The sequence below is a fragment of the Plasmodium chabaudi genome (genome assembly GCF_900002335.3).
Source record: "Plasmodium chabaudi chabaudi strain AS genome assembly, chromosome: 14".
NCBI lineage: Eukaryota > Apicomplexa > Aconoidasida > Haemosporida > Plasmodiidae > Plasmodium > Plasmodium chabaudi.
In genome coordinates this window covers 2114922-2129120 of record NC_030114.2, presented here as the reverse complement: position 1 = coordinate 2129120, position 14199 = coordinate 2114922, and the positions used below count along the sequence as shown (strand labels likewise).

The 14199-nt window shown below is 22.9% G+C and overlaps 3 protein-coding genes across 3 annotated transcripts; 2 read left to right on the top strand and 1 right to left on the bottom strand.

The window, feature by feature from the left end:
* Positions 1-5: 5 nt before the first annotated feature.
* Positions 6-1522, bottom strand: PCHAS_1457300 (mitochondrial carrier protein, putative; the record flags this gene model as incomplete). The annotated part of the gene is made up of 7 exons (XM_016799818.1): positions 6-185; positions 313-374; positions 492-554; positions 662-861; positions 948-1026; positions 1169-1384; positions 1510-1522. 7 exons carry the CDS (start codon positions 1520-1522, stop codon positions 6-8), a joined length of 813 nt encoding a protein of 270 aa, XP_016655060.1.
* A 994-nt stretch (positions 1523-2516) lies between these two features.
* Positions 2517-3920, top strand: PCHAS_1457200 (conserved Plasmodium protein, unknown function; the record flags this gene model as incomplete). The annotated part of the gene is made up of 1 exon (XM_016799817.1): positions 2517-3920. The coding sequence occupies one exon, from the start codon at positions 2517-2519 to the stop codon at positions 3918-3920; it is 1404 nt and encodes a 467-aa protein (XP_016655059.1).
* A 4816-nt stretch (positions 3921-8736) lies between these two features.
* Positions 8737-13923, top strand: PCHAS_1457100 (RNA-binding protein, putative; the record flags this gene model as incomplete). The annotated part of the gene is made up of 1 exon (XM_736872.2): positions 8737-13923. One exon carries the CDS (start codon positions 8737-8739, stop codon positions 13921-13923), a length of 5187 nt encoding a protein of 1728 aa, XP_741965.2.
* Between the last annotated feature and the right edge of the window lie 276 nt (positions 13924-14199).

The following is a 14199-nucleotide window of genomic DNA, read 5'->3' as shown; positions in this document are numbered from 1 at the left end:
CATATTCAAATTAACTGAGGATTTGTTTCACAAGGTTTATCCTTTTTAAATGAAAACAATCTTAGAGCTCCAAAGAATATAAACCCTCCAAAAAATAAATAATATGTTCTAAATAGACATCCTTTATAAAATGACAAGTATCCTTCTTTTGATATTTCCATAATTGTCTCAATATATGACCGACCCTGAAAATTTTATTATAATTTTGATCGATTTGCATTTCAAACAAATAGAAAACGTGTATAATAAAAGAAATGATTTAATGAGCACAAATAAATATATTTAAATAGTTTAATTCGATTTTTTTCATACATATACTATATGCTTAGATTTTATAACATCAATAGGAGTTGTTAGGAATCCAGCTGTAGCTCCTATAGAGAAAAAAATGCAAAGTATGTTTGGTATTCTCCACATAATAAAAATTATATTTTCATGACAAATTAAATATTTTCACACAAAGTCATATATTTTATGTTTTATTTTCTTACCCGCAATTCCTCCAGAAAGAGACGACAGTAAAACTGGATGTTTTTCATGAAATTCTCTGAAATCTTTAAAAATAAAATAATTTATGTTTTTTTTTGTAATGTTTATTTTTAATTATTGTAAGTTTTTTAAATTTTCATTTTTTATATTAAGGTTTATTTTTTTTTATTACATTTTTGCCCCTTCTCTTTAAGTGTTTCCCATATGAAATATTGAATACAATCAAATGGAATTTCTCTTATGATTATAACTAAATAACTCCGAAGTAAAAATGATTGAGCTCCTTGCATTTTTAGTACATCCTTTATTATATTTTTCACAGTTGCTTCACTAGACACTTGCATTTTCTGTTTTATTATTTCAAACGGAAGCCTATTAAAGAATATATATATATATAATAAACTTATTAATTGTTGTAATTCGTTATTTAGTTATTTTTTATAATTTTATTCATATACCTCACTATCGATGCTGTAATTTCGGCTATACTGGTTGAAGCTATATATAAAGCACTTTTGCTAATATTAGGATTGTTTTCTATATATAATTCAGACAAATGCGTATATGTGTGAAGATATATAAAAATTTGTACATATGCACATTTGATTTTGCATCAATGATATGTTCTATTTTTTAAAATCGCAAATTTAATATATACTATTCTTTTTTTCTTTATTACCTGATATTAATTTTTTTGACATTTCATAAAAACAATAAAAAAAAGCACTAGCTGGTATAGTGCCTATAAGGGTTGGAATAATCCCATTATATAACTTTCTTGCCTCAAAAATTGAATATAATTGATTTTTTGCTTGTATGTTTGTTTTCATGTTATCAATGGGATATAATATCGCATCAACAACAACACCCGCTAGGGCCCCAGTTATTAAGTTTTCTATATATATACAATATAAAGAAATTAATAAAAATAATATATGTGTATATTACACATTAGAGAGATAATAAAGAGTTAAATAATTATATCTTTTATACAGAGATATTCTGCTCGTTTTATCTTACTTAAGTGCTCCATCTGATAATAAAAAAAAAATTAAGTTATATATATGTATACATAAATATCAAAATGGTGTATTCATAATTTTAGTGGAGAAAAGACATGAATATAAAACTATTTTGTTATATGCCATGAAGTATATAATAGTTATAATAATTACGAATTTTATATTGTTGCTATAGTGGTATATATATGAATTTATAATTTTACACATATATAGTTTTTCCATTGTTTTTTTAAATGGTTATTATATTACCTTTTGTTATCTTTTTTTTTCGCTAGCCACCCTTAATTTTAACAATAGGATTTGAAATGCTGCTATTGATATAATAGCAAAAAAAGACTTAATTTTTATGAATATTCATATAAATATGATGGGATTTTTTAACTATAAGTAATCACATTTATGTTTTAACTTACTATACTATTTTTCTGTAGGAGTTGCTTTAAGAGAAATTACGGAGGACGATCGATCTATTCAAGAAAGAAACAAAAAGGAACAATTCGAAAAAAATAACCACAATTAGAAAAGAAATGCTAAAAAATAAAAGGAAAGCTTATTTGGTACAATTTTTCTTTTTTGCATACCTCGTTTTTCCTGGTTATTGACAATTAAAAAATACATCTTGAGAAAAATGATAATTTATTTGTTCCTAAACAAATTATAAGCAAGCGTTTTTCATAAAACGCTACCAATTTATCAAAAATGATACATAATATAATAATAAAATGAATGTTATAAATTTGTGTATAGTGATTAAACACATATAAATCGATAAAATAATATTTTATGAGGAATCATTCGAAAAATATTTATGTTCATAAAAAAAACACATGTTAATATGCATGCACATGTTTATAATAACCATTTGCTTTATATAAAAAATATTTCACATAAAATATTTTGAAAAAAAGAATAATTGTATGATATAATTTGATTAGAAAAATTCCTTATTAAAAACGATTTATTTCCATTAAAAAATATGTTTTTTGTTTAAAAAATAAGTAAATAATGGAAAAACACCTTGAAAATGGAATTTCGGCAATTAAAAAATTTGCTAAGAAATATAAAAGCGTATTGAAAAGAATAAACAATGGAAAAGTTGTAAAAACAATAAATAAAAGAAAGCGACCAAGAAAGAGTATAAATACTATAAATAATATCCCCAACCAGTTCAAAAATATAAATACTAACAAAGAAGATAAAATAAAGAAACTAAGCAATTATTTAATTAATCAAGAAAATGAATTGGATTCCCAAGAAAATATGTATATTTTTAATAAATATAATGAAGCTCCAAATAAAATTTTATATAACCCTTTAAATGATAATAGCTTATACATTATACAAAAGACAAAAAAATTGGAAACAAGTAGTGATTATAATAATAATAAAGCCAACGATTACACGGTTAATGGCAATTATATCGATTCGATAAAACTTTTGGAATGGAAAATTAAACAAGAAATTCAACAAAATAACGATTTATTATTTCATAGAAAACAAACCAAATCAAATGGGAAAAGTAGTGCGCAATCAAAAGGAACAGAAAAAGAAATAAATGAAAAAAAAATATATAATTTGAATAAGCGTCTAAAGCATCAAGCGCTTAACAAATCAAAAAAAAATAGTAAAATATTACTGAATTATAAGAAGAATATAAAACAGAAAAAAGAAAAGGAAACAAAATTAAAGTGTAACGATAATAATAATTGTGAAAAGAAATGCAATGACATTTCTAAGGTTCAATTATATAAAAATAGTGTATTAAAAAAAAATACGGAATTAAAATTATGTGAAGATGACAATAAAATAAATAAAGAAGCGGAAAAAGATGTCAATGATAAAATATTCAAACAAATCAGTCCAAAAAAAAATAATGATACATTAGAAGAAAATAAAAATAGCATCAAAAAAACAAATAATATATATAATATCACCGAAAAAGGGATAAATGATGTATTAAAAAATAGTGATGACATTCCTTTAAAATACAAAAATAACTTGGTATTTGGTCTAACAAAATTTGAAAATATAAATGATACTATTCAAAATGAAATAAATCAAAAAAGCGAAACTGGAATACATATGGATAATATTAATACTCTCGATGCAATTAAAGACGATGCAGGATATAATAAAACTTATAAAAATAACGAAATGTTTATAAATGAATATTTTAATGAATGTATTAATAATATCAATAATAAAGCACCTTTAGGAAAAAATAATATAGATAATGATAATCAAAAAGATTTGAAAACATATGATATACAAGACGACAAATCTTCACGCAACAATTTTACCACAGAATTTAATATGTTTTTGAATGAAAGCACACCTTTAAAGGATGAAAAATCCTTTGATTTATTTTTTAATGAGCCATTAGCAACACCATCTATATTTCATGCATAATGGTTTTTTTTGTGTACGGATTATAAGGCTTATAATTTTTAGGAATTTTTTGGATATTATATATACCATGTATTTTTTTGTATTTCCTTTTTTATGTCATTTTAAAAGTTTTAATTTTAGCCTTAATAAGAATATATCCTGTCATTGGTATAGGATAAAGGCTTTAACCATATTTTCACTGTTTTGTGTATCATACGAATATGTACATATGCAAGTGAAGAATATTATTATTTTTTTATTGTATTTCATTAATAACTTTAGTAAAAACAAACCCTAAAAATATAAAATGTTTTATTTTTTTGTATTATCATATATTTCAATCTTTATAACGTGTACACTAAATAATAATTTTACCTCTTAACATTTATTTTTTTTTTTTTTTTTTTACTTGTTTTATTCATTAATTTATCAGTATTCTTCGTATTTTAGCTCATTGTAAATATAAAAAAAAACTTTAAATTATAATTTGTTCACTATTATATTTTTAACTCAGAAATAAGGACGTTATATTTAGTAATATACAATATGAAAGGCATACATTGTTATATATTACATATATAGCGGTATAATTATGTAGAACAAAAATAAATAATATTTTATTTTTTCGTTTGACAAAAAAAATATTACACATGAATATTAATTTTTTAGGTCAATTGTGGCACTTACTAGTTTAAAATAAAATATTAAAGAAAAAAATGTTCATATTAAATGATTAATTTTTTCTATTATAAATATAGACATTAATTTTATGCATGTATAGAATGGTAAAAAAAACGCCAAAAAATGTACACCTTTGTATGCCCATATTAACGTCATTTTATTTTATATTTATATATTTTTTAATATTTTTTACATTATTATTAGCATATTATATATTTTTTCCTATGTATTTCCTATATATATAAATTTATTTTCACGATACTTAGGAAAAAAGGGGAATATCAAGCTACCGTTGAGTAAAACACATTTCCAACGGAGGTGTACTTTTTCTGGTACAATTTTTTTCTAGTAATAACAGTTATGATTTATTCTTAACTCTACTCTTGATCATAAAAATTTAATTTAATAGCTCTAAAAAATATAGATATGCTTTATAGATATATTTATATATTTTTTATTTTCATAGTATTTTTATTTATCCACATAACTATATAATATATTATTAATCTTCAACTGATGTTATTTTCACATGAAAAAAATAATACAAAATACATCAAATACTATTTTTATTTTTTTTTATTAAAATATTTTTTAATATACATTTTTTTTTATCTTTATTTTATTGATATTACATTATTATTGTATTTACAAAAAATTTTTAATAATTTACACTTACAACACTCCTATTTTATTATCACAGGATTAAGGAAAAAAAAAATTATTTTACATATATTTTCCATAACCTTTACACCTCAAAAAAAAAATAAGAAAAAGAAGAAAAATACACTTTACATAATTACCATTTATGCCTTTATTATTATTTTATTATATAGTCGTGCTATAATTTCCCTTTCTTTTATATATTCCCCTATTTTTTCCCAACGCATATATTGGATATATATATCATTAAATGTAATTTATATTAGGAATATCATATTTATTGACCTTATAATTAATTTTTATTAACACATTTATAACCACTGTAAGTTTATTTAAGATCAGCATATATATTTTTTTTTACGCTTTCATATTTTTAATTGTGCATACATTTAATCTAAAAGAAACAAATTTTATGTTCATAATTTTTGTTTTTTGTCAAATGTCATCACACCGTAATATTTCACAATATTATCTCATTTTATAGATCACATTATTTTTATTTTATTTAAAAATGTATTACATAGTTGCATAAGAAACCCAATGTTTTGAATGAGCGATATAGAGCATATATATATATTTATATGTGTAACATACAATTATCTCGTTCCATATATTGCAGTATTCTTTAATGTAACACCAAAAATATAATATATATGTATATATATTCTTGCAATACATCGTTACATTTTTGTATGCACATATTTTCCTATATCAATATTTTTATTTTTTTACCTAGATCCATTTTTATAACGTAATGCAACGGATAATATTTTTATTTGCAAATAAATTATATCATATGCATTACATAGTATTTCTATTTATTATATATTGTGAGTATATGTGTGTGTTTATTTTTACATTAATGCATAATATTTTGTATGAAAGAAAATATATGCATATATTTATTTTTAAGTATATATGTATATACTTGAAATAAATAAAATACCCTATGGCTTTATGTAGAACACGGTATATTATGCATAATTATAAATAATTATTTCATGTTCAAAATTTTTATTATTAATATTTCCATTTGTAAATTGTATAGAATATGTTTTATTTTAGTTCTATTGTAGTGTACATTTGAATTTTTTGTTTTATGAGCAAATAAAATTACATATCTATATATATTACGCATGTGTGTGTATAAAATTAAATATATAATTATATTGCGGAAAAAAATAAAAATACATATGTATAAACCAATTATATGATTAAGCTTATAAACATTTCATATGTTACATTCGATTTGCAAAAAATATTTTTATAATTATTGCAATGTCTCTATATATAGTTATTTTAAAATAAAACGCCTCTATGAACATACATAAATAAGTATATATACATGTATATTTTTTTTCGTGTAGTTGAAATTTTCTTTATATATATATTTATCTATTTCAGCGTATTCCACTTGTTGTTATACATAATTTCGTGAATATTAGAGGAATTTTTTAATGACCTATGCTTTGGATATATATAAAACAATTTATGCATATGATCGAATAATAATACATTTTTTTCTATATATTGTGTATACACATTTTGCGGATATATGTAACTTATTTTTTGAGTAGACCTTATTTTATATATATTTTCCTAATTATTGATATATATTATTTTACAACACTTTTATTCATTAAAAAATAATAGTGGATCTTCGAGAATACATACATAGTATATTTTTTTTTGTCTATTTTTTTGAGTTTTTCGGTATTTTATACTATATATATTTTTTTTTTCAAAATACTGTTAGAATAAATCTACGGCTTAAGATTGATTCAAAATACCAAAAATTATAGTAGTATGACCTACTCATATACATATATTTGTAGTTTATTTTATTTAAATCATTTGATATTTTAATAAAAATACGTTTTATTATATTTTTTCGCATTTTGATATATATATAAAATTATTTTAATTTAAAGTTGAAAACGTCTTATTTTATTTACTTTGTATATTAGTATGTACTAATTATGTAATATACTTCTATTATAGAAGGAATTGTGTTCATTCAACAATCTACATCGTAGATTATTGTGCCTATATATTTTTTAAATGTAGTATTCATGTGTATATATATAGTTGCATTTTTACTTAAGAAAAATGTATAATTTTTTTATTTGAAAAGAGAGTTATCGCAAGCCCTCTTTTTTCAAGCACATACATATACTTACTATTAATACATATATTCCTCCTAACATCATATTTGAACTATTATATGAGTATATTTTTCTTTTTATTTATGTCAAAAATATATATATAGAGAGAGATTTAAGTGATACTCTTCTTATCGTAACTATTAGTTTTAAATATAGTATATACATTTTATATTTCATCATTGTGCTTTAATCATATTAAAATTAACTTTAAAAAGACTCTTTATATTATTATATATTATGTTTTTAATATCTTATTGTATATGCATGTATGATTGTATATATGCGCACGTTTTTATATTTTTAACATAAGAATACAAAAATCGAAAAAAATAATAATATTGTTATTATTATATCATAATACGAATTTATGATAATTCGTGTAAGTTTTGTTCTTTATATTTACTATAAGCATTATCGAATGTGATTGGTAGTGTTTGGACATACATATTTACAACTATTTTATATGCAAAAGTAAAATTATATATGAACTTGTTTTCAATTGAGATAATATAGCCTTTTCCCCTTTTTTTAACATATGAGCTTTTATTTTGTACATATAATTTTAGTTCTACATAAAAAGAATACATAAAATATATTACATGCATATATATGTATTTATACATCATTTATTTATATGTTTATATTTTACTAGCATACATATATATACACACTTTTCAAAAAACTGATTATGTAATTTTATTACCTTTTATTTTTAATATTCATTGCACGTAAGACAATTGAAGTTATATATAATTTTTGTGTTGTTTATTATATATTGTTCATAAAATTTATGCGTGATAAATATATTTTCTTATGGTCTAAAAAATATATAAATAATCAACTAAACAAGACAAAAAGATTATATATTCCTAGAAAAGAGAAATCAAAATATGCAATACATATAATTATGGGTTATGTAATTAAAAAAGAAAACCACAAGTTTTTAAGAGCATATATTATAACTATATAGAAAATATATTTATGTATATATACATGTTCATACATATATGACCTATGTGCTATATATAACACTTATATAATGTAATAATTTGTCTATAACCATAAATTAAGTTAGTACACCAGTATTTATACGATTATTTTTATTTTACTATTATTTTTTCTCTTCTTTTTCATATTTTTATTTTACATTAATTTTTACTTCACTTTTTCTATATAGCAATTTCCATTTTTCAGTTTAAAAAATAAGAACGAACTTGCGAAATTATATATGTTTATGCGCATATCCACATATATATATTTATTTTTTTTCTGAAAAATAGAACTATTATATGTATATATATATAATAGGGAAATAAGTAGGAATAAAAATAATGCATAAAATGACTGTAGCTAATAATTACCACGATCATAGTTTTTTTTACTTAAATAATAGAACGATGCTTGAAGAAGAACTAACTTACTTTCAAAGCAATGATCTGAGTTCCGAACCTACAGCCGCTATAGACAATAAAAATATGGGAGATTACAAAACAAACGCTGATACATTTAGTTCTAACGAGAATAAGAAAAATGATGTATTGATGAATGGCACATTAAACGGGATAAAGCTAAACAAAATTACTACAGCTCCTAGCGTGGTTAATAACAATAGCATGGACAACTCAGATGGGCAAAATGATACCAACCTTATTGATAAGAAAGCAAATAAGCGTAATAGTGAATTAGGAAAGAATGGTAAAGCTTCAATCAATAACAATAATACCAAAGATAACATAAACAGGTCAAACAAGATAAAGAAAAATAAAATAAATAATACAAATAATAATAACTTGTCTAATAATAAAAATGGTATAAACATAAACTCGAAAATTTCCGGTAAAAATATAAATTTATTAAATAATTCAATTACTGAAAGTTCAAGTTGCAATATGTATGACGAAGTCGATTTCAAAAGCTTTGACTCATCTATAAATAGTTTTAATTATGCACATAGTATAAATAATAAATTAGATTTAAAAGGCTTGAATAATATTATGAAATACTCAAATAACTCAGATAAAAATAAGCAACTATATGCATATAATGATAGCCACAAAGCTTGTTGCACAAACGGAAATGGTAATGAAAGCATAAAACTATCGGAAAATAATTTAATACACAATTATAATTATACAGATTGTTACAACAACGAAACTAATGATACCAATATTAGCACTTGTTCAACTGGAAATAATATATATAAAAATATCGAAAAGAGCAATCATAATAATTCGAATGGTTTCAATCACAACAGTCAGAATAGTTCAGATGATAACATATGCAAGAATAAAAAATGTGAAAAAAATTCTGACAGCAATATGAATGAAAATAGTAGTACCAATAATGATGGTATTGGTGATTGTGATAGAAGAAAAATCATGGAAGAAAATAATAAAAATGATCACGGATCTGAGGGTAATGATGATAAAGGGGATAATAAAAATAAAAATAAAAATACCAATAATTCCAAAGGCAAAGGAAATAGCAAAGGTAACAAGAACAAAAATGGAAATAAAAAAAATAAAAAAAATGGAAACCAAAATGGAAAAATCAATTCAAATAACAATGGAGAAGATAAGACTGATCAAAAGAATGATACTTCAAATGGAAAATATTTACATGGAAATACAAGCATTATTAATAATAAGGCATTAAAACATAATACCGAAACAAATAATATTTCTATTACCTCTTCAAATAAATCTGCTAATGGAAATTCAGGATCAAAGAAAAGTGGAAACAATATAGCCAATTTAATTATTTCTGATAAATATTCCACTGTTAGTGCTGCTTCTACTACGAATACCAATAATAATCAGAGGAATGCATCAGATTATAGTAATGAAAATTTTGAAAAAAATAACTGCGCATGTACTGAATCTAATTCAATTTTATTCCAAGATAGAGATATAAAATATGATGAAAAAAGTGAACGGATCATAATATGTGATAACGATAACAATGTGGCAAGTGTTATAGATGAAAATAAGAGTAATGATATAGTAAATCTAAATAATACTATTAACTTATTAAAAAATAATATATACAATGCTTTTAATGATACATTTAGTGAGAAAACAACTGAGTCCATTTATTTTTCTAAAAATGTGCCAAACAATGATATGGACAAAATAATTGAGAATACAGGTAATTTAAAAAAAAAAAAGAAAAAAAAGATACAAAATAATAATATAATAGACAGTAATAATAATATGAGCCCACTCTTATCTCACACACAAATTCCTATATTTGATGCAGGAATGAACCAAATTAGCCATAATATATTACAAAATAAATTCGGATTAAATGATGAAAAAGAAAACCATTCAATGACAAGTAGCACTTATACCAGTACATCAATTAACGATGGTAGTATAACTCAATTACATAATGGTCTGAAACTCTCGCTAGTTAAAACATATGATATAAATAAAACTGTGGATAATAGTACTGCGAATAATTATTGTTTAAATATAAACATGGGTAATAATACATTAAATACTACAAACCAAAGTACCGAAATTAATGAAAATGTCTCGACCCGATTTTCTCAAAGCAATTCTTTAAATCAGCATAAAGAAACTAATGCAAATTATAATCGTTATAATAATGAAAAAAGTACAAAAGAAAATGGCAATTCTCTAAATTTAAGGAAAGGGGGAAATAATAACATGTCTGTAGAAAGGCCAGTGATATTAAACAATTCTCAAATGTTGCAAGCATTTATGCAAGGAAGACTATGCTTAAGTTGTGATTCACTAGATCATCCAATGCCTTTATGTCCTAATAATTCTTTTGTTTGTCCTAATTGTCATAATATTTCTCATCGAGGAAATGATTGCCCAATGAAATGTCGATTTTGTTTAAAATATCATAATGGCATATCAATTATGGATTGTTTAAAAAAGGCAAGAATACAAAATGAAAAAAAGTTATTAAATAAGGGAAAAAATGACAATAATAATGGTACTGAAAATAATAACAAAATGGGCAAGAATAATAAAAATAACAATGAAAAACCGAATATTGGGCCAAGATTTGATATAACTACCCGACCTGACAATTCTTATGGTAGAAGTGTATATGTATCAAATTTAAGTGATGAAATAACAAATGCGCAACTAAGAGATGCAATTAATAACCAATTAGATAATGGATTTGTAGTTAATATAGATAGGCAAAATGGATATGCATTTGTTGAGCTATCAAATTTAAATTCGACTTTCCAATTAGTGCAAAGATCAATTAATATTAATTATAAAAAATTAAAAATCCAATTTAAAAAAACAGGGCAATTCTTAATACCAGACAATCTATCTTTTAACTCTAATAATGTATCATCGAATTTTAATTTAAGCAATAATGACAATACTCAAAATAAATCGAACAAAACTGGCTCCAATTCTCATGCATCTAATAAAAATTCCTCTACTTCAATGAATAGCGCGTCTAATTTAGGTACTATACAAAACAACTTCATTTCGAATCACATTCATTTTGATTTTAGCACTCAAATAAAGGACTCTAATATGAAAAAGAATGCAAATATTGTAAATAATGTAGCTCAAAATGATACCAATAATATAACTGTAAATACTAATTCCAACAGCATTATAAATAATGGGCATAATAACTATCTTCTACATCTGGACAACATGGAAGGAGAAAATGGAGGTTCTGGTAAATTTTATTATGAGACACAAAGAAAATCACAAATACAGCAATTTAATCAAGCAAGTAACTTGAAAAAATATAAGCAAAAAGGTATCAATAATTTATATAATAATATAAGTGGCAATTGTAGCGAGAATATTATAGATGCACATTTCAGTTCTAAGGTTCTTGAAAATCTAAAGAAAACTGCCCAATTAAACGAAAGGAATGAAGGAGGAAATAATTTGTTGTGTAAAAATTCTAATCAAAATATAAAATTAGAAAATATAGGGATTAACAATTACTGTAATAAAAATGGGAATATTGACAATTGTTCGAATTACCAAATAAAAGATTTATCAAATTATTATAATATGAACAAAATTAATGGAAGATCGGATAATTTGATAAAGCAAAATAATTTCTATGATTTTATGTCTATTGAAGATGAAAATATATTAAATGATTATTTAAAAAAGAAAAATATAAATCTGAATAATAGTATATCTTCTATGGATATAGCAAATATGGAAGAGCGAAATAATTCCAATTTTAATGATAATATGTTTTTAAAATTTATAAATCACATTACAAATGATCAAAACAAATTAAATAATACTATAATAAATGAAAGAACCAAAGCAGCAAATTCAACTATTAATAATAACTCGGATACTTTATTGAACTCCCATTTATTTAATAATAGGTCGTTACTATTAAAGGAAAATAATAATTATTATAATAACACTATAGAAGATAGCAATGTTCCAGATTTAAGTAGCAATATATATTTGAAAAATGATAATAATTTAACAGAATATAATTCATCTACAGATGATAATATGATTCAAAAATATATTCATGAAAATAATAAGTTAATGGACTCTTCAACAACTTTAGACATTAAATCAATTATTGATAACGCAATTGAAATCAATCATGGTACAATAGGATCTGATGAAATGAACTTTACAAGTACTATCAATAGTAATAGTGTTAGCAGTAACAATAGCGGATGCAGTCATAGCAATGGTATACATAAAGATGATAGTAGAGAATGTTGTGCTGATGAAAATTCTTATAATATGAGCGATATGTGTTCTAATAATGATCATAATAGTTTGGCAAAAAATAATAGACGCTCTATCTATATCAATAATAATAACATACAAAACTTTAAGAAGGAAATCGAACAGGATAAATTATTTAATCCCACAAATTTTTCTTTTCATACTTCAGATCAAGATAAAAATTGCAATGATGAAAATGAAATGAATAATTTTTTTTGGAAAGAATGCAATAATAGTAATAGTGGCAATGGGAATAATGATGATGATATATTAAGTCAGGGACAAACTGGATACAAAAATATGTGCAATGATATGCTTTATAAAACTAATGCCATATATGATATATATAAAAATTTTAATTCTATCAAGAATAACAATACTAGTATTGATAATTGCAACCAACGTACATGCGAAGGGAACTACAGCTTTAGTAACGGTGCTGAAAACTCATCATCAAATAATTTTGATAATGATAATTATGATTTTAAAGCCCCAAATAATGATATATTATTCAATAATATAAATAATGAAAAAACGGAAGATATACATAAACTAACTAGCGATACGATAAACTATGGGCAACAGGAACAAATTAATTTTACAGATATTGATATTAATAAATTTAAAAATATTTTTAATAACCAAAACATGGAAATGTTAAATAATAATTCATATATGAAAAATATGAAATATAAAGAAATTGACGCAATTGAGAAAGATCTTGAAAGCCATATTAAAGTATTATGGAACCTAAGAAAAATAAAGCTAGGTGAATCCTGCAGCAACACAAAATGATTAAACTATAAAAGGGAAACAAAGATTGATAATTTACTTTTTGAAATAGCGAATTATTTACGGTAGTAAAAATATGTATTTTGTCAATGCGAAATAAGCATGGCTTTTTTCTATTTCTTCCCTTTGATAATTGATATACATGCATATATTAGATATATGTAGTGTCTCATGTTTTAAATGCCGCAATACGTGTAAAATGCATACACATGATTCACAGATATCAGGTTTTTTCTTTAAAATTTAGCTTATGCATTTTTCTTTGACGCTATGGATGCT